The sequence below is a fragment of the Caloenas nicobarica genome, chromosome 6 (genome assembly GCF_036013445.1).
Source record: "Caloenas nicobarica isolate bCalNic1 chromosome 6, bCalNic1.hap1, whole genome shotgun sequence".
Classification (NCBI taxonomy): Eukaryota; Metazoa; Chordata; class Aves; order Columbiformes; family Columbidae; genus Caloenas; species Caloenas nicobarica.
The window spans coordinates 40044835-40072291 of record NC_088250.1 but is presented as its reverse complement, the minus strand read 5'-3'; the positions used below and the strand labels follow the sequence as shown (position 1 = coordinate 40072291).

At 39.9% G+C, this 27457-nt stretch overlaps 1 protein-coding gene across 1 annotated transcript in view; it reads right to left on the bottom strand.

Moving 5' to 3' along the window:
- The window catches only part of KIF5C (kinesin family member 5C), a 74764-nt gene that overhangs the window by 11563 nt on the left and 35744 nt on the right, over positions 1 to 27457 (bottom strand). The window contains exons 5-18 of the mRNA XM_065637732.1: positions 26506 to 26554; positions 25643 to 25698; positions 24645 to 24732; positions 22888 to 23012; positions 21018 to 21122; positions 20525 to 20673; positions 16130 to 16278; positions 12716 to 12891; positions 10950 to 11018; positions 7176 to 7382; positions 6066 to 6212; positions 3571 to 3759; positions 1211 to 1328; positions 352 to 428 (exon numbers count right to left, since the gene is read on the bottom strand). Coding sequence (XP_065493804.1) covers positions 352 to 428; positions 1211 to 1328; positions 3571 to 3759; positions 6066 to 6212; positions 7176 to 7382; positions 10950 to 11018; positions 12716 to 12891; positions 16130 to 16278; positions 20525 to 20673; positions 21018 to 21122; positions 22888 to 23012; positions 24645 to 24732; positions 25643 to 25698; positions 26506 to 26554 — 1704 coding nt within the window. The remainder of the gene's footprint in view (positions 1 to 351; positions 429 to 1210; positions 1329 to 3570; positions 3760 to 6065; positions 6213 to 7175; positions 7383 to 10949; positions 11019 to 12715; positions 12892 to 16129; positions 16279 to 20524; positions 20674 to 21017; positions 21123 to 22887; positions 23013 to 24644; positions 24733 to 25642; positions 25699 to 26505; positions 26555 to 27457) is intronic.

The following is a 27457-nucleotide window of genomic DNA, read 5'->3' as shown; positions in this document are numbered from 1 at the left end:
TTGAGGAACCCAAATCAACACAGCCCACTGAACCTCTCTACTCTTTGAGGTTGCCTCAGCTTACAAGCTGCTCTCAGAAGACGAACTCACCTGAGATATTCAGGCTCTAACTTACTTTTTGCCATCATCTGGTCGATAACCTCTAATACCAGCAAGTTCTCTAATTTCCCAAAGGTCACTCAATTACATGAGGTTGGATTTTCTAACAGAGCCTGGCAATTCTGACAGAGGCTGAAAGTGTTTTCTAAAAGCACATAACGTGTGCAGGGAGACAAAATTACACCCTAATTATCAGCTTAATGAACAATGCCACTGAGAAATGCCTTCTAGAATTGCTGCACACCACACTACCTTCATCTCCTCCGCGTCCTGAAGCCGGGTCAGATGCTCCTTCTCCTTATCCTTGAAGCTGACTTCGTGCATTTTTTCTGTTTAAAGTTGGACACAATTGAGGATTAATCGCACAGTTCCGGCACATGTTTTATCCAGCCATTTAAAAAAAAATAACAAAGCAGTTCCTGCTTTTGCAGGGGAGATGGGTTTGGAGGGGCAGACACAGCCATGGTTTGCAGTACCCAACCTGTGACCATACTGTCCAAACCTTCTTTTCCTCTACAACAACCCACATTGTTTTCAGACCACCCAATAAACATAAAACAGGAGCTCAGCAATGCTACAAGAACTGCTTTTGATATACATTTTCTACATTAAATCAGAAGGGGGATAAAGCAGCGGTTCTTAAAATGAAGTCAGCTGGATCCTTTTACTCGATCCTAACGGAAGCACCTTCCTTTTGAATGGGGCAAGGAGGCAACTGAAATTAGATGGATATCCAAGAATTTTACAGAACAGAGATTTAGCAAGATTGATTGGTGCTGTTTTGCTAAAGGTTTATTATTATTTCATACGTCATTAAAACATAAGGTTAAGTGCGTCACAAAGTTTTTGATTCCTTTGAAAAATTAAGTTTCTCTGTATTCTGAGAATGAACTGGGCTGAAAGGGATAATTCTGGTTTTATCTAAAAGGTAACATACTACAAGGAAATGCAATCTGTTATATATTCTGGATCACAATTTTATGTCTTCACCACAAAATCCTAATCAGACAATAAAATGTTGTGTACTGTACCTGTGATACTTCAGCCAATACTGAATTTTCTCAGATACAGTTGGTAAAAGAAATAATGACCAGAAGACCCAGTGTTGTACCTTGAGCACGTAACTTGGCAAGTTCTTCATTGAGAGAGTCCTGGGACTCTTCCAGCTGCCTTCTCTTCTGCTCCATATTTTGCATGTAGTCTGTAAGGGACTTGATCTTTGCTTCATGCTTTAAAGACATGGGGAATAGCAATGAGAAGTGAGTACCACAGCTTGTTACCTAAGAATTCACATACTGCCCTACATGAAAGAGGGAAAATAGGAAGCTCTCCACATCCAGAGCTGATGACTAGGAGAAAATACAGCAAATGATCTGAGAAGGAGCTAACAGACCAAAAGAGGCTGTGTTTTGAAAGGTCACGCTTAGTAGCTATGGCAGGTACACCTCCCCTCCCTCAAAAGCACCAGAAACTTGTAGATGATGGACTATGGTCATGTACATGCCCCTTGGTCAACAGACAGGGTCCCTGGCCAACGAAACACCTCGGCTGAGAGAAGTTTCTAGACCACTGACCATGTCTGACCACAGCTCAGATTCAACTGGAGTATAAATGGAGTCTCCATTTTGAGTTGGTCTTTCTCAGACCTTTGGGTTTGCAGTTGTCTCTCGCCTTAAGTCAGGAATGCCACCTAAGGAAACTCCTCAAGGTTGAGAGCCTGATCTTATATAGGTAATTGCACGTTTTGAATCATCATTCTAAAGTTTTGGGGATCCCCTGAGTCAGCTGTGTAGTAATTTGATTTCCCTTGGTATCTTGAACCTGTGGTTTATGAAATGTTTGTTGGAGCATAAAGCGATTTTGATTACAAGCACATTTTATCTGCCTAAATGATTTTGAAAAATAAATTCCCCTTGTAGTTTGCCATCTGCCTGGGCTGATTTTTTTGTGTGCCTCCGTGACAGTATCCCAAACATATACCGAACGGCACAGGTGGTAATTCCAAAATATCATGGGAAGCTCATGACTTGGTATTAAACAAACAGTAGCAGAACAGTTTGGGTTGGAGGGCCCTTCCCAGCTCCCCCAGTGCCCCCCCTGCCATGAGCAGGGACATCTGCACCAGCTCAGGTTGCTCAGAGCCCCGTCCAGCCTGGCCTGGGATGTCTCCAGGGATGGGGCATCCACCACCTCTCTGGCCAACCTGGGCCAGGGTTTCACCACCCTCAGGGGAAAAAATTTCTTCCTCATGTCCAAAGCTCTATTTCCAGCTCAGTGTCGCTGCTGAAGCATGCACGCAGCTGCTTTGCGAGTCAAGCCTTGATCTGCTTTACTAGTCTAAGTTCCCAAGGAAAGGGAGCAGCACGGGCTGGCAGGATGACTTCCTTCAGTGCCCATGCCAACTCAGGATCTACTTGAAGACAAGCTGATAAATATAGTTTTTACTTGACATCTTTGGACAGCCAATACCGTCAGGACTCCAACCTCCCCTTAATAGTAAGAAGCACGCTTACAGCTACAGCTTTATTAAGTAGAACTTAATTAAGGCATTCTGCTGCAGGACAAGAAGCCATCCTTGTTCCAGGTGTTGTTACACTAACTGGTAGCAAATGAAATACAGTAAACTCTATTGTCTCCTGCCCTTCACGTGTCCACTTCAAAGCAGGCATCTCCTCTCCTGCAGCCCTGCAGCAAGCGTCACCGCCTGTCACTGCCGCCCACTGTGAAGCCTTCCTACCATCTAGATTTCTAGCTTACACGGTAATATTTTCCATAACATATTATTTTATATATTGCTGCCTAGTTATCTTGTTAGCATATGAACAGACCAGGTACAGGGGGCTCTTTGAATGTTTTACTAGTGAACCATACAATCACTGCTTCCCCTCTCAGGTTGCTTTTAAAGTGAAGGTACAAAATACAAATTCATGCTGAGGAAATCAATCCAAGGAGGACTTTCAGTATTATGCCATAGAAAACATTTCGAGATCAACAGCAGGACAGGATTTTGCCACAGAATGTGCTGAAAAACATTGAGGGGGAGGAATGAGAGAAAAGAGAAAGAAAAGAGAAAGAAAAGAGAAAGGAAAGGAAAGAGAAAGGAAAGAGAAAGGAAAGGAAAGAGAAAGGAAAGAGAAAGGAAAGGAAAGAGAAAGGAAAGAGAAAGGAAAGGAAAGGAAAGGAAAGGAAAGGAAAGGAAAGGAAAGGAAAGGAAAGGAAAGGAAAGGAAAGGAAAGGAAAGGAAAGGAAAGGAAAGGAAAGGAAAGGAAAGGAAAGGAAAGGAAAGGAAAGGAAAGGAAAGGAAAGGAAAGGAAAGGAAAGGAAAGAAGAAAAGAACCCAACAAAACAGACAGGAGAAATGCCACTCTGCTCCCTGAATTCTCACATCTCATTCCCAGCACACACATTTCACGAGGAAGGAGGCTGAGAAAGTCAAACCTTGCTGCAAAGGGACAAGGAAGGAAAAAACACCTGTGAAATGAGGAGCTGGCAAGCTGCGAGCTCCCTCTCGCTGGCGTTCATCTTCCTGTTGGAGTCTATCTGGGCGCTCTCCAGCTGTTTGCTGCGGTTCACCAGAGACTTCACCTCAGATTTCATCTTGCTGATATAAAGCCGTGCCATGGTGAACTCCTCCTCAATCACCCCGTTCACATCTGCTAACTAAACACACACAAGATTGCGATCTTTAAGGTGCGGTTCCTACAGGTAAGTCAACGCAAAGCGGTTTTCCTGCTGTGAAACTCTTGTCTAGAGCTGGGAAGCCTCTGTGAAAGCACGGCAGCACTCAAGGAGTAACCACAGACCTTCAGGTCACTTTTAAACATGTTGTACTGCTCTGTTTCTTCACTGATAAGCCTCAAAAGTGAGAAATTAAGGCTTGCACACACAGTGTGCTTCATCAGTTTAGCGGTTCAACATCTAAAGTAATCAAGCCCACCATCATGTAAAAAGCATATTTTGGAGAAACCTTCTCATGTCACCAGCACAGGAAACTTTCCTTCTTTCAAGCAGCTGAAAGCTGAGGAGCATTTTCAAAGTATTCCTTAAAGAAGTCTCCTCTTGAAGGGTTGTGCTTCTTCAATAAGGAGCTGTAAGACAGACATGGGTCTGGAAATCTCACCTGGCAAGAGGGAAGTAACTGCTCTCATTCTAAATGTTAATGTCATTCCATTTACACATCATATCATTCCCTGGTTTAATGTGCTGCCTTTTATTTGCATGTCTTCTCTTAATGATTTTTCTTCAGCTACTTAATTCATTAACCCACTGACGAGCTGTGATGATTCTCTTTGAGAAGCACATGGCTGGCAACTTCATCTGCTTTTTGCCTTTTTCCCAACACCAGGGGAAAGGAACACGTGCTGGAGCTTCTCCCAACAGCCTAAAAAATGCGACTGCTTCCAAAATCCTCAGTCTGGTCTGAAATTAAACACACTTTGAGAAGATGCTAATTGCCAACAAATTTGAAATTATTCTTCTAAAAGCTTCTCAATCTGGCCTTATTTACACTGACAGCTGTCCTGTAAAATGCTGACATCCTGGTTACTATAAAAATTTGTATCTAACAGACTCCACCTCCATTTTCAAAGATTTTGTCCTATAGTTCCTATGACAACGGCCACCAGAGGTTGCTGTAACATCTAGCAAGGTCTGGTCTGGTCTGGCATCTGGGATGGTGTCCTCTGCAGCAAGAGCATCTGCTGATCTGAGGGGGCTTTAGCAGAATATCAACAACTCCCTGAGTCTCCAGCTGCACATACTTACTTTTACATTTACCTCTGAAAAAGTTCAAGAAAGATCGTTGCTCAAAAACTGAGAAGTGAAGGAAAAGCAAGAAAATGGAGTGCATTGCAAGTAAGAGACATACAGTTTGAGAATTAATTTCTTAACCAGTTTTAGCAATTGCTTTTTTTCACGTGGTGCTAATGGCATCTTATCTGTCCTTTTAAAATCACCAGCAAGATTTTCCAGGCCAGGAAAAGTTTCCATGAGAGATGTGATTAGCAATGACTATACAAATAGCTTGTCTGAGGCTTTGCATATTGCTCATCTACAACAAGAGACGCGTGACAAAGTGAGTAGCTACCTCCTTTACACTCAAGAGCCAGACAGAAGACAAATTTCAAAGCAAAGCTGGCTAAAATTTGCACCCGCTCCAGGCACGTTCACATACCAAGGCTTCTGCTGCTTCAACACCTTCACCTCCATTCTCACCTTCTTACCTCACAGGAAAATGATCCTCTGCAATTTTTTGTCTAGAAAGGCCATTGGTCAATACACAAAAGTTAAGCTGGTCCTACCGTCATGTAAATGTTTATGTGGCATCTAGCACAAATTCACCAGTGCTGGAAATCAGTACATTTAAAGCATCTTATGTTCAGAAACACACATGGAAGTGTGGGCTCTTTGAAGAAGCCAGTCATCGTCAAAAGGCGATACACACCAGAATGCAGAAAACACAATTTCCACGCAGATTTTTTCATTCCAGGTGCCCCGGGCAGCCATCAGTACAGACCCATGGCTTTGAGAACTGTTCACCTTCAGCTACAGCACAGTTTTAGGACAAACTTCAAACAAAAAAGTAGCCACCCAGAAGCCAAATCTCCCCAGTAAAGATTCTTCAGGCTCTGGGAATACTGGGTCATGCCAGTTAATGAAGGAAGAGGGCCACGTGTGTATTATTCTGGGGGAAACTCAGTCATCCCCCATTAATAAATACACAGATGGGCTGCATTAGTCTGGCCTCAAACACTGAGCTGGGAATAAATGTGGTAACTGCGTGCACAGACACTGGCCACCTCTGACCCTGACAAAGATCTCCTCGGTATTTTACTCCATGATCTAGCGAGGATTTAAACAGCAGCGTCCTGGGAGGAGGAACCTGTATGTATCACACAAATTCCATCCCAAGTATTTCGATAGTGCAGGAGGTGGTGGGGGTCAAGCAGTAAAAATAGCCAACTTACTGTTTTAACGTCGTTGGTGCCAATGATTCCTCCAATCTCTCCCAGGTCCTTCAGCAGCAAGTTCAAGATTTCTGTGGCTCTCTTCTTCTGGTGGTTACTGAGCTCCTGCAACTGGCCCAGCTCCCTCTGGGTTGCTGTCAGGGCACTCTGGGAAGGTTGAAAAGCAAAAGTCACCCCTCTGCGGACAGGGTATCAGTTCTTCTCTGAGATCCGTTACACAGTATTGTCTTGTATTTTCCTCAACATGCCTACTGGATCAATGTCCTGATGCTAACAATTCCACCTTGCCATAATCCACTTTCGCAACTTGCTGCTTTAGATCGACTAAATGTAGTAAATCCTCTAAGAATCTTATTTGCGTAACACATGTCAAAGAAGGTTAATGACAGAGAAACAGGTGTAGAAGGATATAAAACTCTTTTTTTTCAAATGGATTTCATAGTAATCTGTTTTACTGAAGTGGATGATGAAGTCTTCCACAACAACAGACCTGTTAACAACAGCTTCCTTGGTTTGTGCAAGGAATTAAGGGTGTATTAAGCTAGTAAGCCAATCTTGATTTTTCTCAGATCAGATTTTTTACTTAGATCAGTACACATAAGCTGAAAAAGCTGATTTTTTTTTCTGATTCCTTCCTTGAAATCTCCTGACTACAAAATTCCTGCTCCACAGTGCAGAGTCCAGAAAAACACAAAATGCTGCAATTTGCATAAAGCAGATTTTCACATCTTTCTTGGCATGATACAGTTTTTAAATAACCAAAACACAGAATGGCCAGTTCTCACATTCAGTTCAGTTGCTGCTCTGGTGTGCAAAATACAGAGGTTGCAACAGAGCCGCAATCTGCCATCAGCTCCCATAGGGCAGCTTGTGAATTCCCTTACTTTTATCGTTTAATTAAGATAGAAGAGAGAGGGTAGCATCGGCAAATATGGATCTTTTAACAGCTTCCCTGCTATTCTAATTTTTAACCTACATAACAACATATTGTGAAAGATTCTTGAGATGGCAGAGGCTGGCAGTTCTCCAGGAGCCCCTATGGAAATTTTTAGGGGAGATGCAGAGTTGGGGGTGAGGAGGGAACCAGGACTATAAACCACTTGCTCTTACACTCTTCTGTGCCAGCTCGTCAGTCAGCTGCTCATTGGTTCTTGTTTTGTCCTCCACTTCTTGGGATTTCTGGTCATAATTGACAGCTAATTCTTCCAGGGCCTGCAGCACCTCTTTCACTTCGTCTTTCGCTGCTTCGTTCTCAATCTGAAGACGGGTCAGCTCCTCTTGAATCTTCTCATAATCTCTCCTAGTGGACGCCAAAAGCTGGAAACCAGATATCACAGAGGTGTTAGGTCACCCAAGAACTCATTCAAAGGTAACATTGAAAAGGGCAAGAACAAAGAGAGAGACAGAAAGAAGTAATCCTGCTACTCTACCAGAAACAGCATCACTTTCAGCAAGGGAGGGAGCAAAAAAGCTCTGAACTTCAATGAAAAGAAAAATCTTAATCAAATCCTATTATGACACAAAACTGAAGCAGAGAAACTTATTTTAAACAGTATCATAGCTCAAAATAAATTTTCTGCCCTCAATCCAAAGCTGCATCTGGGACCAAAAAAATACCACAAAGTAAAATGTTTGAACATGGACTCACAGCTTTGAACTGAACCAAGTGAAAGGGCTCTCTGAGGCAGCCTCAAAGATCCTATGGCATTAGAGGGATATTTTGATAAGAAAACCTATGCTGATTATTCTTAGTTATCATCTGAAGCATGATGCTGCAGACAGATTAGCTGCTTATATTTGCTGAGGCAAAATACTAACTGAAGAAGAAAATACAGATTTCACACATACTAGTGAGCACTTGTGATTTGTAAAACTTACTAAATTTACTTTTTGTGTGCTACTAGGAGAGATGTTGAAGTTTCAGTGACAGCGCTGATTGTCAGAGCTCCTCTTCCTTGCCCCTGCAATACTCCATTCAGGTGTTAAAGGCTCAAAATTTCAGCTATCAGGTTCTTAGCACAAAACCAGACTCAACAGCAGTCATATACTGCAGAATGATGTGAAAAGAAATAAAAGGTGCCACCTAACATTTATGACTAATAAAATACTTTTGAGAATAATAACAACATCAGGCCTTACATAGCATAAAAATGTAAAATATAGAGCAATAACATATAAAATTTAGCACATGAGCTACGAGAAGGCATTCATGCTCCCAGGTCATCCTAACAACAAAGACTGGACACTCATTCACAAAACCCACTGATTTCCAAGCCTTCCTATGTATGAGTTAGTAAAATATCGCTGTACTGCAGCTTTCTTGGACAGTAGAACAAAATCTGCAGTACTGGAGGACTTCTGACCTGTCTCACCGCTGCCCACTGCCTCCCAGGCCATGAAGAAGTTGAGTATGAGACCCCAAGCTAAACAGAAACATTTCTCCAAAAAGCACCACCTAAAAGGAGAAATTTCAGAGAAGACACAGGGGTTTTTTTGCTCCGAGCACTAATGGGAAATGGGAAACCAACCCAGCAGCTTCAGGCACTGGCACATGCCCAAAGTGGCGAAGGGAGGATTCGGATGTAAGGGAAATTTTTCTCACTGGAAACGCTGCAGCCTCAGAAGTGCACTCACGTTACGGAAAAACCCACTGAACTGCCAAAGCCAGATGGCATGTAAATATTTAAACAACAAAATAGCTTAAAATAATCTTTCTACTAAACACAGATGGAACTATTATTTACATTTACTTGAGAAAATTTCTGTGTGAATATTACTGTGACTTCAAGTAAAGGGAAGTGTCATATATCACCTAGAGCATAAACACAGCTCCCCAGAAGATTCTCGTTGATACAATGTGGAAAAATACACCACCAAGATTTCAAAAAGCTATTAATAACACATTATACTGATCAGTTGTCAACAAAGGGAAGGAGACGGTGGCTGCCGCACTTTGTGGATCTGTTCACAGCACTAAAGATGAAGAGTGGAAGACTCAGAATCCCCCCAAATACACACCCTAAGAAACAGCCAGTGGTGAAAATGTACCAAAAGATACCGGTATCAGCACATGCCATCTGTGGCAGGCCTTAGATTTATAATTAACCTCCTAGATTAATCAAGCAGAAAGAAGTCTTCTGGTTAATTAGGGGGAAGCAGAGTGAGGCAGCTGCTCTGCAGCACATCTCTGTCGTGGAGCTAATCACGGGCTCCAAGAATCGCTCCCACAGAGCAGGTGAAGCTCACGTGTGGAAGAGAAAACCTCGAAAAACTAATTCAATGCCCTTAAAGATGAAAACAAAAATAACACACTGGCTTTCAAAGGTAAGAGATGGACAAGTTTCTCAGACGAAGCAGCTAAACCTGCTGAGCAAGCGGTGTAACATCAGCTGTGGAGGCTTCATTAAGTCAGCAAAGTGAGATTAAAATATGTGCAAAAAGTGAGGAAAAGTGGTCTGTAAGGCCACTGGAAACTTGACTCATCTTCCAGATGTATATTGAGTATGGAACGCAGAGGGTGGGGAATAAGCCAGCGTACAGCACGCTCCCAAATATGTAACACAAATTAAAGGAACACACATCACTTAAAAAATAAGACACAAGCAGGAAGAACAAGCTTTAGATGAGAACGCTGATGTAAAAAAGATGGGTGAAGTGAGATGGCCTAAATAACACACATCAGAAAATAATGTTGCTGCGAATGCATAAAATTCTGTTACATTTGTATAGCCAGGGACATGGGTAACATGTAACACAGAGTAATCAAAAGAAAGTTGCAGCAAGTGAATGAAGAGCTTAATCATGGAGTAAAATAAAAATGGTGATTCCCACAGCGAGGACAAGTCCCCAGAGGTGGCAGGTAAGCCACGAGTGACAAGTGACAGATGTTTTCATACAGTGTTCTCTCTCTGCTAAGGAGACGAACTTTGGAAATCCTTTCTGAGGGTTTGATTAAGGCATGGACAGAATCATTTTTTCAACTACAAGAGAGGTTTCACACCCAAAAAAAGCAGCCAGCATGATGCTGTACTCCAGCTGAAGTGGCTGGGAGAGACCAACATTTTGAAACACTAATAATGAGTGAACCTCCACACCAGGATTATATTGTTCATTGAGGGATCCTCCTCCAGTTTCCCACAGTTTGAAAACCAGCATAAAACCATCTTCTAAGAAATATCACAGCAACATTCGGGGAACTTGGTAATTTGGTGTTATTGCCAGATTTTACATCTTCAAAACCTCTGTTAAACAAATAATAGATAAGTAAATGACTGTAAGTTTAGTGTTCATATTCCCCAGCTTAAAAACCATGCTCATTTTATGGACAGAAACAATGAAATAAAATGTTTAAACTCAGCAATCCAAGATTTTAAAGCAAATCTGTGGCAGCACCCACAATCAATTTTCAGTCTCACAGATTTCTCACAGTACTGTCTCTAACCGCCAAAATAATGAACATCAATAACTTATTACCAGGTATAATTTCTATACCGTCAAACTAGGAAATCTGGTAACACCTACAGTCCATAGAGTCTAGATAACTGAAAGGATACAGACACATCGAAAAACACATTTGAAGTGAAAAAATATTGGCCACGCTCCTACCTTGGTACCTCCGGCATCACTTCCCAGCAGGATGGCATGCTATTATAAGGAGTTATCAAGGCTTAATGCTCTTCTGAGGATATTATGAAATCAGAAGTTTAAACCCAGCTGTCACATAGGTTTCTCTTACTTGTTGAATTGTACCCAGTTAATATGAATATATTTAGCCAACAACTGTGACAGAATCACTAAACGAGGGTCTCATAAGCAAAATGTAAGTTTGTTTTTGGTTGGTGGGGTGGTTTTTTTGTTTTTTGGTTGGTTGGTTGGTTTTTTTACCTCCTCTTGATCCAACATTTGTTGCTTTAGTTTTTCCGCCAACTGGCTCTGCTGGTTGATTTCATCATCCTGCAATGAAACAAGGTTGGAGATTTTTAGTTTCTTTTCGCAGTTCTCATTTGGTGACTTTTATTTCTCCTTTCTAGAAAAGAGACAAGGATAATGCCATAGCAAACCTTGTGCATGTTTGAGGGGTACGAGGGGAGAGAAAAATGTAAGTACACAGAGCTATACAGTAAAAACAATGTATACATGCTGTTGGCTCTGGTATATATGCTATTTATACTCCTGTGTTTAGGCAGAGGAGTCCCTGATGGTAATCAAGACACTGATATGGTCAGAGTTGCACCTTATAACTTGCAGGAAGCTTTGCTGACATATGCGATGTTTTATAGATGAACAAATACATACACACCCTCCCTCTCTCTTACTCTGTCCCCAAATTTCAGCTGAAGAGAGATCATTATAGGCAGATTTATTAACCAACTACAATTTACAGCCAGCTCTGAACTGCGTTAATGAAAGAGGAAGCTCAAACCACAACACAGAACTTGGACCTCTCAACCGCATTTGCTAATATTAAAATAGTCCCAGATACAACAAAAGAATGTATTAAGTTATAAATGGCCATATTTTGGTTTTGCTTTGGAGATCAAATACCTTCTCATTTCCTGTAGTGCTGCAGTAATGCACTAAATTATGCTTCCCATGTTTTCTAGGGTAAAACTCAAACCTGCTGCCAGTTCCCTCAAGAATAATTCAATGGGCTTTGCTACTTTTGATGAGGGAAAGTGAAAAATAAATGACCTTTTTTTTTTTCTTTTTAGAGACTGCGATCAGGAAGGTATTCTCCATCCCAGCAAAGCTGCAATTTCTTAAAGAACTTAAGCGTTATTTTGAATGCTGTGTGCAACCGGGCTGTGCAGAGAGACCTCACGCACATCAGAGTTACGGCTTAAACACAACTATCCACTCTCTTCCTCGCTATTCAGAAACAGCCAAACTTTAATATTAACATACAAGGAAACTGGGCTTATTTCTCATATTTTCCTGCTAATTGCAATTGAAAGTTAAAATCAAGTTTTGACTCATGATTAACACTACCCTGAAAACTTTTGCCTTTTAAGCTGTTCTCATCCATAATGGTCAATGGTTTTCGCATGCCTTTTTTCCCCTCCACTTCTTATCTTCACACAAGCCAAAGCTATTAATGGCAAGTGCTCAGTAAATATCTTGCTGATAGCTTTAAGTGCCAATGATGTATTTCAAGCTGTGCAAATAAATAATTTAAAAAGGCACCTGCACTCCAGGCAGTGTCACAGCTAGAACAACATGAGCAAAAGAGACCCAAGGGATGGTAATCTATTTTCTTTAAAATTCTGATACACAATAAATATATTAAAAATATTAAGATACGGTCTCTCTTTTTTTCATTCTCTGAGATGAGGTTACAGTTTGCCGAGGGAGTACAGTATTTACAGAAATCACTGAAGAAAAGGAGTGCTGAAAAGCCTGCATTGAGCCCGTAAGATGAAAGGCAAATGTGGCTCCAATTTCATGGAGAATGTCCCCAAACACTGTTTGCAGAGGGAACAAAGGCAGACAGTTGACACGATAAAACAAGATCTGTTCTTATATGGTGACAGCGTTTCAAACTTTGGAACGTTTTCCAGTTCATAGTGCTCAAGAAATACAGAGACACCCACCCATTTTGGCTTAGTTTTCCATTTACACCCAGCAAATGGAGTCAAAGCAAATGTTCACACCTTATCATCCAGCTGTCGGTAGAGACTGGCGATCTCGTCATCATATTTCTGCTTCTCCTCTGTCGAGATGCTGGCAACAACCGGTGTGATGTTGTCAATAATCGGGGTGTTATCGCAAGGCTCCAGGTTCTTCTGGTCCTTTGCGCTGATCTGTTCATCTTCAGGCACCGCTTCTCCTGCAGACACACAGTCCGTGCTCATTACAATCCAAGAGAATGTTGCCCAAAACCATGGACACCCCAGGATGGTCCTTCAGAGCTGCTGAGAGGGACTCAGCAAAGCAAAGAAGGGCCGGATCCAGCTGTGCAAGGCAGGGAACTGCCACACATACAAATGACAGCAAAAGTAGGTGTGGAAAGGTGGCCAAACTCATTAGAAAAATGAACTCCGTGGTTCAAAACACGTAAAATGCAGCAAGAGTTCGACTGGTTGCCATTAAAAGCACTGAACTCCTGGTTCCCCTTTCACTCAAGCCCGCTACAGATGAGATTAACTCCATGGATTAACAAAAGTGTAAATAACGAAGAAAAAAAAAATCTGACTTTCAGCCTAAAGCCTACTAGTCATTAAATGTCTCTTCCTCTCCAAATTTCCAACTGTCTTATCAACTGTTTCTCCCTCACAATGAACTGTTGGAGCATCGGGACAACAAGCCAGACGGCTGCATTTAAAATTATATTCACCTTCTGCTTTGTCACATCTAAAATTAAAGCGCATACGTCAATTTTCAGATGTTGCCTATGCATACCAAACAAGATGTGCTCCCTATACTTTTTCTTTCAAGATCGTTTTCTCCAGGGAATATTGTCTTCGGTATCACCGGTGTGTCACAATTACAAGCCTGCTGCAGTTCAGTGAAGAGGGACAGGCAAGGTGCTCATGCCAAAAATTAAATACACTGTGAGACTCTGTGAGCCACTGAATGCTCCACTCATTGCTCGAGGTGTGCAAAGGTTACATCCAACCCTTTTGCACAAACAGGTTTTTTTCCTTTTCTATGAAAAGCTACAATATTTTAGCCCCCTAAAGCTTTACTAGCCATTCCTCTTGCCAAAACAGCATAAGCACTATTTATCTTACTGGCAAGGAAACAAGTAAACAGGACAAATATATCAAAAAGCAAAAAGGCAAGCTAATTCAGGCCCCAAAGGAAAACAAAACAGGGCATGAAAGAGCACGACCAAGTAACAGAGAAGATAATTTTTTTCAAGCTTAAAGCATGAAAAAGAGTAATTTGAAAACAAGTACCGCAACCTCTATAAAAGTTCTCCACTAAAAATACCTTTTGCCCTATCCTTAATGGCTCGATTATTTATTATTATACATTATTTTGTGTATTATATTTTATATTACTAATGAGAAAAATGTAAATTGCTTTTTCATCGTTGCATTTCCCTGGAGCAGAGTGGGAAAGGTGGGCTCGGGTCAGGCCGTGTGACCTCGCACGCTGGGCAAACGCTCCTCAGGCTGCAGAGAATCCATCGGGACCCTCCCAACATGGATCTGTAAATTTGCATTTTGTTGTGGTATTTCACTTTGCTCAGAAGGTTTGTATGGCCAACTACCACATGTGAAAGGAGAAGGGGAGCCTGAATTTGACAGAGATGCCTGGATGAGAACATCTGCCTACCTGTAAAACACCGACCAAATTGTGCACTTGGATACAAGGCTGCAGAAATCCCGCCTCAGTGACAACTGGGAACACCCATTTTCTGCAATTTTATTTTGTATATTATTCTCTAAATTTCTAGAACAAGCTATACCAAGCGCATTTATGCATCTATCTTGCATTTCATATTCAAGATGCAATTTCTGTGACACTTGCATTTGTGAAGAGCCTCCTTTGACAGAATATCCTTCCAAACGACACTATTTCAGAAGGTCAGACAAGAAATCAATAGTATTTTAAATGCATTGAATGTATTGCTGGGTAACGCCAATGAGAAAAGCAGGACAGACAGGGGGGATGAGGAGGTGTGTGTATGTTTAGACAAAACAATAAAGACAGGACGTTACAAGGCTTGTTCACACGGTATGTAGAAAGGATGTATATGAGGATTTCTGAAAAAAAGAAATGTTTCTAGAAGGGGAAGGAAATTAAAGTCGTCACATTTAGCAAACACAGAATGAAAGACGCAGAACATGAGCAGGTTGTAAATCCCCGGCGCTCCTCAACACCACGAGCAGCCCGACCGTCTCCATAGCAATTGTGCTGTGCTGATAAGGGAAATATTCTCTGTGCTGGAGTCTCCAGAGAAAGACACGGAGAGCACAATCATTAGGTAACGATCTCATCAGAAAAGCAAAAAACAGCACAGGGAGCTAACAGAAGGAAGCAATTTTTTCCACCCATAAAGGTCAGGTATTATCTTATAAGTAGTGATTTCACTTAGGATGTTCAAAACCAGACGTGACGGCGCAAACCAAATTGTGACTAATAATTAAATCACAGATTTGTTCTTGCTTTAGATACTTTTTTGTTTGCAAGAATTACAGACTGTTGAACAGCTAGAGGCATCGACACGCAGGGTGACAAGCAGTTTAGAAGAGAAAGATGATTCAAAGCAGCATTATTTTACTGTTGGGGGTTTGTTGGGATTTCAGGCTGTAAGATGGAGCAGGGTTGGTTTATTTGCACTCAGAGGGCTGGTTTGTTTGCAGCTTCTTGGGGAGTTGGTTTGGAGTTTGGTTTGTTTGTTTGTTTGGCTTTTTTTAACATGTGAAATAAAAATGAAAACCAAGGATGGTTTGCTAAAATTATTTTGCAACAGATTAAATTTTAAAAAAAAATCTTTAATTTGTATGTATGCATATAAATATTCTTCCTCTGCTGCCAATAAGCACTTGATCTGAAAATGTATCCTGAACAGCAATTCCCTGTGTTTCTAAACAGAAAATTGGCTGCTCTCAACATAAATTCCACTTAGAAGCAACAGAAGGAGACAAGTGGTGATTATTCTCATCAGAGGACATTCCTAATCATTGTACTAATGGACTAATTATTCTAATGCTAAATTCAATTATAAAAAGAACCCCAAGATCTAGTTACCTTAAAGCATAACAGAAGTGATTTTCATGCCTGAGGAGCAGAGTTCTTTAAAAAAAAAATTAACATAATGTAATTTTACCTCTTTTTTATTACTATTACTAACATTATTAAAAATTATTGCTATTCCTGTATTCTCTACAGCTGCTGTCATGCCAGTTTGGGCATTTAAAATGGTACCTTCTGTGAATGGCTGCTGCTGGCTTCCCTAGTTTTTGCTTTTTCACCTTTCAGTTATTATTATAAAGCGTGAGCTACAACTCTGAACGGTGAACTTAGAATTAGTATTTTTGATTTAAGGCAAAATTTAAACATACGTAACTTAAAAATACAAAGACCCATATCCATTCCCATTTTCTGGTACATACCGTTTCTCCACCTGTTCAGTTCCAGCTCTAGATGCTGGATAACATTCTTTAAACTCTTGTTTTTGTCTTTCTCCTTCTCATACTTTTTCTTCCACTCCTCCGCAGTCAGTTCCAGATTCACAGAGACCGTGTTCTTAATTGTCTTAGCTCTGCGCAACAAAAACAGGTGTCAGACTTTTTTGTCTAAAAACAACAGTAAGGATTCAGAATTCTTTCTGTAACAGAAAGGGAAACCACTATATATTTGCAATTTATTTTCTAAAGTGCAATGCCACAATTCCATTTGCTCTCAAACCCTACCTGGAAGCCTGAATTAAAATTTTCTGTATCAAAGTCCAGCAGCCACTGCCCAGTTAGGCACAGCTCTGCCTCTTCAGATTCCTCCAGAAAGGGGAGCTTTGGAAACTGTTCTTAGATTTAGGACGAGACCAAGTCCTGTCATTATTGCTCTGCTAGGTAAGCTGTCACCTCGCAGCTTCTCCTGTCCTTGGACCTGCTGTGGAACATCCCACACCACTGTCTGACCCCGGGCTCGCCCCATCCCTTAAACTCCACCGACAAAACTCAACCGTATTTCAAGCATCATGGCATGAAGGTTGTCAACAGAGTAGAGATAAAGAAACTTAGGCCTCTTGAATGCCAAATGGCGCTTTCAAATACGTTTTTGAGGGTGGAAGGAAGGGGAGGAGGAGAAATGTTGGTCACCAGCAGGTAACGGGGTGGCTGTTGGGCTGAGGAGGGGTCTCAGTGGGAAGGGAGCCCGATCTGAAGCCTGTGCCGCTGTAGGCAGCCTCACGAGTTATTGCCTCTCTAAGCAAAAATAGCACAAGATTTAAACCCTTCTAACAACAACCACCACCACTTTGTTATTGTGAAAGCGCTCAGCTCCAATGGAACCTAAACAATTGTCCTAGAAAATGCAAAGCAAGCAGAAAAAGATGCCCAGCACCTACTCTAGTAAATCCACATTTCAAAAGAAGAAAACAAACAAATCACTGTGAATTAAGAAAGCTTCGGATCTTTGCCCTACATTGCTCAGACACCGAGTCCCTCCAAATGACTCCAGTGTTATTGAATAAAATAGAGACTAAGGAAAGGAATAACAGACAAACCTCCTAACAAGGTTGTAAAATGTCAATGCAAGAAACTATGCCTAGGCATGGGCTATAGATACGCAGGTTAACTTTCTCTTGGGGAGAGCACATCATCTTAATTATTTCCTTTGCAGCTCCACTTACTCATTCTAAAGCATCCTTGAAACGTGGCCAATCACTAAAAAGTCTGAAACTTTGTTTCGTTAGCAAAAAACCACTCCCGTATCTGTGGCTCATACTCCAGTGATTTGCACTGTGTGGCAACAGGAGTTTTATTACCTTTGAAACATTTTAAAATAACCCTGTACTTTTAAAATACGCAGATGCCTAATGGTTAGTTTTTACATATTGTCTGTGCCAAAAGCATGGCTCAAGTTTCCACTCATTTAACTGCACTAGCAGAAAAAAATGCCACATCATAAAGTTTATCAACTGTGCTACCCTAATGATGGATGAAGTTCTTACTAGCAACTAAAATTAAAAACAATATAAAAAACACACAAAAAAGATGAAGGAGAAGAAGAAGGAATGGACTCACTACTAAGAGGAGCACATGCGTGTGTTTATTAGTTTAAGTGGGTCTGGGAAGACAAATTTTACTCCTGACACTTATTTTAATGGTGATATAATTCTTTTTTGCTATGAAAAAAGGAGGAACCAGTAATCACCCATGACTCATATACTTTCTCTTTAATGTTATTCAGGCCTTTAATACTGTCACATCAGAAAAATGAAACACCACAAGTCAAGAGGCTATAAAAGAAACCACTTCCCCTGGACAGCAATATTTCTGTTCAAACTGCTGACAAATACCGCTGGCTATGTACAGCACGTGTGCTGCTCTGCGGGTCTAGTGCAGCACCAGTCCTCCTACCTGCATTCTGTATTTCAGCCCAATTCTATAGCTTTTAAGCAAATAAACAAAAACCCTACAATAAATCCAAATCAAGCACTCCCATGAAGCATTTAGCTATTTTCCCAGTTCTTTCAGTTGACATCCTAGTCCTCAGCAAGGGACATGTTAAAAATGTTCCTCCTCCTAGAAAAGCATTAGTCACATCACATCACTCCAAGCTCTGCTAGCCAGGATGGGTAGAGTCGGTTCAAAATTGTTTTGCCCCAAAAAGAAAGGTAAGTTTTACCAATTACTGAAAAGAGAAATGAAACCAAGAGAAATGTAAACTGAAATAACATTGACACTTGACTTCCTCTACACACACTTCCTTATGTACTCATGTATACAACTCTCCAGAGATCCTGGAGCACTGTTACGCATTACAGAGCAACAGCAACCCCTTTTAATCTAGATTTTAAAAATATATATAATTTTTAAAAGTTATTTTACCTTTTAATCCCCTTAATCTGAACTACTACACTGCTTACATTTCTTCTGACTTCAGTCCATACCTGCAGCCACAGCAGCAAGCAGACTGAAACCTAACACAGCACCTACTCATCTATTTGAAATGAAATGTCCCTTTGGCTGCTTTACTGCCCTGGGGCCTTAGCCAGAAGGAATTAGCAGGAACTTTGGGACTGCTCTTCTGTCCTACAGAGGTGCAAGATTCACACTTGTCTGAAATCACCTGCACTTCGAGAATTGTACGCGGGGAGGTTTAAAGTGCGAATTATCAAAACATCAACATTTTACCATCAACAGAACCTGTGCAACTCATTATACTTCAGAGCTGTTAACACTGTTCAGTTACTGCATCTTACTATTTGCATTGACTTGAAATTTCTGTGACATTACAATATATGGGATTTCAGCAGAAGTTTACATCTTAATAACTTGAACTTACGTTCATCATACAACGGTGAATTAAAATCGCATAGCAACCCTTTACCTGACTATATGTCAACAACCGCTTCCCCTTTTTTTAGTCCTTTTCCATAAAAACTTACTGCAGTGACTTGTGAAGTTCCCTTTGGAGAGTTTTTCCTACGTCCTGTTATTTAAGTAAGTAGCTTATAGTTCTGCAGTGAAGGAGGGACACGCTATAGGCAGCAGAGATCAGAGGAATTGGTGCTTTTTACAGCTACCTGGGTCCCTCTCCACCTTCCACAATTCTCAGCAGCAGATGACAAGTTAATACTGGTTCTAGCAAAGCCAGAGGGAGAGCGTGTTGCCGAACTGCCCTCCAGCCTTAACCTGCATTGATCCGCAACCCTAAAAGGGGCTTCACCCAACTGCAGCGGTTTGTCCTTGGCTGCCCATCCTGCGCTTTTACGTCCTCAGACACAAATACACTAAAGGGATCATCTTTCCTCACTGGAATCTAAGGCAAACTCGCATTAAAGGATAAAAGTGTGGCAATGAATTAATAGAAGATTGTCAGATTAATTTTTTATACATGATTTTGCTTTCCAATATAAAATGATCCCTAACAGTGTGGGCTTCGATGCCAAAATTATACATAGTGGAAAACAACTCATTTTCAGGCAAATGTATTATATTCTAGAAACTGTTAAATAAATTCTATTTCAAACAATCATAACTTTCTAGTATTTTTCGGGTTTGCCATTACAGAAATAAAACAAAATGAGTCATTTTTCAAAGTATCAGAGTTCTCCTCAATTACAACAAAAGCAATAATTACATAGTGAGCCTGACATATTGCTGCAAACTTTCCAAATGTATTTCATGTGACTATCGCCAATGAACACATACGGAAGAGAAATTTTCTTTCTGAGTACTTGCACAGTTATTTTACCCTTACTTGTTTCTGAAGACTTGTTCCTAACTTTTTAAGATCCTTCAAACATATTAAAATGTCTGTGAGCTATCATGGTAACCTATCAAAGCTGTCACTATTACGCTGTGTCCACATTCTTCATTTTCTTAACAGTTAAAAAAATATTTTTTACAACCCTAACAATAATCCCTGAGATGCCATTCAAGGAGAAGACACATCTTAAAAGCATCGAGAGCGGCATCAGATAAAGCAAAACTGAATGTTTTCCACTGAAGTTAGCCAACAGAAAACTGCCCAATACCATTATCTTCCCCATAAAACTCCAAAGAACTACTAGAACACTTTATACTTTCTGAAGGAAAAATTATCAGAGCTTCTAAGTAGTGCAGCTGCCGGCCAACATGAACATCTATTTTTCTGGTACCATAGGGAATAAAGAGACAGTTTTCTCAAGTTCCCCAGTACTATTTTTCTAACAAGTTCAGAAACTATAACCTCTGTATTTTAAAATGCCTGATCACCCTGCTCCCCTCGGCACGGCTCGTTCAGAACACATGGAAGAGCCTGAGTAAGCGTCATCCAGCCGAATGCTGAGTAGGACTCACCGCTGTCCAAACATCAGGGTCGACTTTGTTTCTGCTTCATTGAACACAGAAGGAGAACAGCAGATCACGATGGTGGTTCTGCAGTTCCCACCAAGGGAATCCTGAAGTATTCGGGTCATTTTGCTGTCTCGGTACGGAACATGGGTTTTCTAATCAAAATATAAGGAAGAGACAAGAACAATTTTTTTTAGATGATGATATCTTAATGAGAAGGAACATGAGTCGATAATAGCAGGTTTAATGGATTTGAAGCACACAACCCTGAAGAGTAATTGTTCTGATTGTGCTGAGATTGGATAACCACTCAAGTGAAATCACTGCGAATTAGTTTCTTACCTTTAGCAGAATAGCAAAAGTGTCACTAGTTTGTGGTTGGAAAGCTAATATTTTCGTAATTCTGAATTGAAATGTTAGCTTATTTTTTTTATGTGCATGGCAAAGAAACAGATAGATAACAAGCCATTCTTCAACAACACAGAATAGGATTACTTACAGTTCCTTCTGCCAAGGCAGATATCACATTGCCTAAAGCAGACAAAGACTTATTGATATTTTTAGCTTCATCAAGAACAGCCCCCTCCGCTCCAGTTTTGCTGACCTACCAAAGAGAGCAGGCAACAGTCAGGCTCAGCTATCAGTGAGTGTCTGTACAAATACAGCTCCAAAGCAGATAGTGCAACAGTTAAAGCTGCTCTTGGAAGAAAAACAAAGCAAGCTTATCATCAGCATGAAGGAGAATTTTAATGTACTTTTTTGTTAGTTGAAGCCTGTAATAATTCCAATGTTCTTCCAGCGCCAGAGCAAGTTGACCCTGACTTTGCGATGGGAAAAGTTGGTGAGTCTGTGCTGGCCTGAGGACACCTGGGGACCATTTCCAAGCCCAGACTGTCCGTGTGTTCTCAGGGCTCGCTCAGTAGCACAGCAGATGCCACCAAACGAGGATCCTGGCTTTGCATTCTGCTGGCATGGATCAAGAAGATCAGATCCTGCATGCAAGGGTTACTGGTCCACAAACTGGATCCCGAGGTGGCCCAGTCGAGAAGTTCGGTGGCCTAGGACCAGCACTCTGTTAGACAGCAACCCAAGTTATAGGCTTTTCTCCCTCTCCTTTGTTTTTTTTCGGAGGTGGGGTGGGTTGGTAAGGGCACAGAAATGTAGGATAAAGCCATATATTTTTCTCTACATTAAAACTATAGTATCTGTACTTTCCTCTAAAACTGCGACATGACGTAAAAGGAAACATAATTGTATCTTTTAAGAGACAAGCTACCAAGGAAACCCTTATTTCAGGTTTTCTGTACAATGTGCAAATGAATATAATGAACCACGAAACTGTAGTTTTCAGAGGAGAGCAGAGCCTGACTAGGCACTCCTTTTCTAAACACCACTATGGGTTTTGAATTTAACATTTAGTATTATATGCAAGAATAGAAATGAACATGATTAATCACTCAGGTGAATGGTTTCCACATTGTACTGATGGGTTATCAACTAGAGTGTCCCCAGGAGCATTCTGAAAGCTGCCCAGTCTATCAAAGAAAATCTTTTCTTTTACTTCTGATTTCAGAAAGAAATAGAAATCTACCGCCACAATGAAAGACATCGCTTCACCGTGAGTAATTATTTTGACACGCACAGTAGTTACCAAGGATGCAGTTTGAATAAAGAATTCCATAACGTTGCAAAATGATGAGATTTATAATTTCTAATTCATTTACAGTCCAACAATTTTGAACACTCCAGAAGATGCTAGACTGAGAACTGGGAAACACTGACATTTTGCCACTGCAGTACTGTTCTAGACCATTACTCTTTTGCTAAACAGATACAGGTTCTTTTCTGATTAGTATTTTTCTATATTGGAAAGCAGAAATAGTCATCACAATCAAGAGAGACATTCAGGGAACTTCAGATAGACTTCAGCTGTATAACCGCATTAACTGCTGTTACTTTATTGATCTAAAACACAAAATAATCACAGAAAACCTAGAAATAGGACGTCTGAATATAAGCAAATTAAAACAGCTGTCTAATTTGACAAATTACATAAAAATTATGCTACTTTCTTCAAATACCTATAACTAAATGATAAGCTATACAAAAGTACACTGGTTCAATCCACTTCATTATAAATGAAGATATATTGCAGATTTGGGGATTTTTCATTTCATACCGATAGTCCTGATCCGCTCCTTTTCTCCATCCCACATTGAAAAAAATAAGTAAAAGACTGCCGTACTAATGATAACCAAAGACAAGACTTGTGTAAAACCTAGCTTAGTTTTGCACTGACACACATTCACAGGACCGGTTTAGGGATCCCACCAGGATAATTCAGCAGTTTAGGAAAAAGGAAAGATCACCTTCTCACTTCCAGCCAAGTCTACCAGGTAAAGCTTTCCACTGAGTTTCTTCTCAGTTTCCACATTCTCTTGTTTAATATTAATGAGGAAGATACTGTGGCTTCTAGAGCTGTGTTCATTCATATCTGCAGAGGAACCACAGTTGGAAGGTTTTGTTTAATTTACTTTAAAACCCTACAGGAAATTATATTTCATCAGAGTTAGCCTATGGCTAGCAAATTCAAAAGTATGAGAGGAATAATACGGTAAGAAATAAAGGTTCTGTCCTTTTATGCTTCTTCATGAGTACAGGCAGCTCACAGAAAAACTGCTGTGATGTAACAGACACTATCTAGACAGAGAACTACAAAGAGGATGTATGTTCAGAATCCAAGACAGGGGAATAATTCTGAGCTGAGCAAGAGAATCTAAAGAGAAGTAATAATAATTGCAATAAAAAGAAATTGGGCAGGTTTCACTGCAATTGTGTGAGATCCCCCAGCATGTTATGCTTGAAGTTTCGTAAAGTAGCAAAAAGAAAACATTAAGAATCTGTAAACTACTTTCTCACTTTCTTCTCTATTTTCTCTGTTACCGTAAATCCCACTAACACCTCTCCCCCTTTCACATTCACAACAATATCTGTATTTATATAAACTCTCTTTTTCTCTTCCATCTCCAAGTTCTTTTTTTTCAATAACACCTCCAAATTTGCTCCTTGCCATTTCAGTCTAGATAAAATTCATTCTCCGTCAACTTTTGCCTGAACTTTTCTGTGTGCACCAAATGCAACAGGTAGTATCACAGCAAAAGGTGTATTTGGATATTTTTTGTTAAAGAGAATAGCAGAAACAATGGGAGAAAACATTACTCAGAAAAAAAGAGAATATATTTCTATTAGTATGATGATAAAGGCAAAGGAAAGCTAAAGTAATAGAGTATTTAATGAAGCAAGGAGGTAGAGGAGATGTGGAAGAGAAAGAAATTACCCAGTGCCTCATAAAAAATAAAATAAATAATAAAAATAAATAGAAATAAATAAATTAATAAATAATAAATACAAACACATATCCAAACCCCCACCCCATCACCAAGATGGGAGTTCCAAGCTGAGGCTCTGCCAAGCTCACTGCTCAGATCAAAGGCTTCTTACAGTATAAATTGGGAAATGCGCCAAAAATACCTGCCCTTTTTGTCACTGTACTGCTAGCAGGCTGCATGCAACACAATGTCAACAAATTTGGCACAGGCTGAAGCAATTATTATGTTTTTTAATTTAGGAAGAATCTTTGCTTTGCCATCATTGGAACTCAATCCAGGTCACCGCTTCACTGGGATGACTTGCAAGAGCTGAACAGAGAAGTGTCTGACAATTGCTCTGCAGTCTTTGCCTGCCGTTTGACCAGTGAATTTATCTGAGTCGTTGACTTGTAGCAAAAAAGAAGAATGTATGTACATCATTTCAGCTATATATAATTTCAAAATATCTATACTATGTGTAACAACAGATATATTGACGTTTTATATAACAATACTATATAATACCATACATTAAATCCAGGAGTTCTCAAAGCTGAAAGTAAATAAATGTTTCTGTGCGCAGTGAAGCAGTAGGAAAAGTACAGCTCTATTTATTTTAAAGTGTTATAATTTGTGCATCATTATATCATTCCCATAAGTAACTCCAAGTACTTTGAGAACACGAAGAATCAATACATCACTAGGAAGCTACAACCACCCACACGTTAGAGCCAGAAAAGCTTTGACAGAACACGTACTTGTAACGGCTACGTGTCGGTTAGCTTTCCCTTCATCGATGACATCCAAAACTTCTTCAGGACTAGATACAAATCTTTCTGTACAACCCTAGAAATATGCAAGTTGAAAACAGGAAAGTTTAGGATGTGTCCTCATACTCCAAACACCATCAAGAAGAATATTTAGCACTGACGAACAAAATAATGAGAAGAACCATCTACATCCAACATGATCATTAGCAAGGCAATGGACCAAAACCTGCCTTTGTGAGACTTTCAGTCTCTGGGATAACTTGGGAGACAATTTTCTTTCAGGAGATTAAAGACTTGGTCAAATCCAAACACACGGCAGAGGAGAGTTTCTATATTTAGCACACATGGAATGATATGGCATATATTCCTGTTACTAATTTGGGTTGGATTACACACTCAAATTAGTTTTTCTCTCTCAGACTACAAGACAAGATGCATAGTTCTTGTTCTCTGCCTTAATGCAATATTACTGAAGGAATTATTTTATCTTTTTTTTATTTTTTCCCCTCCCCAGGATGAGAATAAACAGAATATTATATGTAGACCGTTAAGGCTTACATACGTTCCTAACAAGTATATTACATCTAAGTGAGGGCCCAGGAAGTCATAAAATAAATTCTTAACCTAACAAATCTGTTCTAAAATATTGCAAGATTACAGCACCTACGCAACACAGTATTAAAAACCAAAATTCTTCACAGTGTTCTCTTTCATATCTGACACCAAATGGGAATATAAATACTTAAAACTGAACAGCATACTAACAAAATGTAGATGTTTAAAGTCAGGAAAAAAGTATACATGACTCAAGCCTATTAAGATTGCAGGGAACTGTCTAAATCCAGGGACCAACACTACTTGAACATTCAAGACTCTGCACATGAGTTGAATCATCTCAGCAAACGCACTGGGATACAAATGGAAATGTGTAAATAAATGCATATGTGAGAAAGGATGAAAAAACGAGCATCAAATTTTCCTTGTACCTTAACATATGGGACTCTGTTTTTATCTTCATGTACAGCGAGGTTTGTCTTTGACACTAGAAAACAAAAGATGGAGAGCATTAGGAATATTCCACAGGTGACGGTGTGTCAGCTGGAGGCATGACAGACAAATACCGTGAACGAATTAAGTTTGTAAATGAGAACCGTAGTAATTTCCCACTCCTTATTAACTATCAATATTTCTGTTATGTAAAACTTGTTTCTTGTTCTATCAATCTTGTACCTGTTTCTTTAAAGTTAACTTTATGGCACAAGAGCTTTTGTTTATCACTTGGATTAATGAAATAAACCAATTTAGATTTTGCCAAAGCAGTAAAAATTTTAAAAGAGACAGAAGAAGTCACTGGAACGGAAAGCTCAAATACATATTCCTGGTTTTGTGTTACCATTAGCACACACAATTCACACTTCCATCAACATACAGCATGCATACACAGCCACACTAATTGTAAAAGAGACAGATAACTCCCAAGAAACAACCTAAGTTGAACCAAATGTATTCTAAATTTAACAATAAAACCTCAACAGAACACTATATACATTTTTAAATTGCAGTTTTACTTTAAGAATATACATTGCCAGTGAGGTTCAGACATGTCTTGAAGTCTGTAAAATTCTCTGTACTCATTGATTTATAATCAAGCTACGTAGCACTGCAGAGGCGGGTGCACAGGAGTCAGAGATCTAGTGACTTCAGCTGCAAAATTCTCTTTCACAACATCAATCATACAGCTTAAAAGTAAATCACTCTCAAAGAAAGTAACGATTTCCCTTTAGGTGCTGATTCAAAGCACCACACCAAGCCCAGCGCCACTTAGTCACATATGAAATGCAGAACTTACCATCAAGTAGGTCCCTGATTTTGTCCAAATATATCTCAAAGTAGGAAACCTAATTAAGGAATCATAAACATAACAGATATAAACGTTGGTGATCTAGAAATCTTTGTACCTATATTTCCATATCTGTCATAATAAAAAGCACCAAACTAAAAATAAAAACCACCTCCCACATACTTTGTGTCACATCTTTCACATGAAAGTATTTGTATTTTGAATGATTTACATGTCATTGATCTTTCTCCATTTATCGATGGTTCACCAGGAAAGTACACAAAAAAAAACCTTCAGACAAATCTTCATCATTTTTTTGACGCAAAAATATTGAACAGAACCAAATCAATTCTGCTAGTATCATATCAGTACAGCTGCATCACGAGGAGGGTAAATGTTGATGACTGTAAGAGGTACATTGATATTCACCAGCACAAAAGCAGGCAGCCGGTTCAGGGGTTTCACATACAAGTTGCATAAGCTTAAGTAATATAAATTAAATTAAACTTTTAAATGAAGCAGATGTAAAAGTTCTGTCCTGAATCAAGTCTCAAAGAGCAAACTGAAAATGAGGTTTTCTGTGGCAAAGAGAGAGACAATTGTCTTAAGGGAAAAAAAAAAAAAAGTCTAAGGAGGGAGAGCACGAATGACTGACTCTGAATAAAAGAGCAAAAGGAAATGTGTTAGGGGGTGATGCTTAACCACACCCTAAATAAGCTTTATCAGGGCATTACTTAGGTAGAATACTAGATGGCTGAATTTTAGGTATCACTAAAGTATCTTTTTCTCTCATGGGAAAAATAAATTATATCTTTTTTTTTTATACCGATGACTTGATCTTCCTATGTGACAATTGCTTTAAACACAGATATATTTTGCTTTCGTGCATTTACTTCACCTGTGCCCCATTTAAAGCCATCCTCTGGACCAGCTCTGCCAACAGCCTGGTTCACCCAGACTC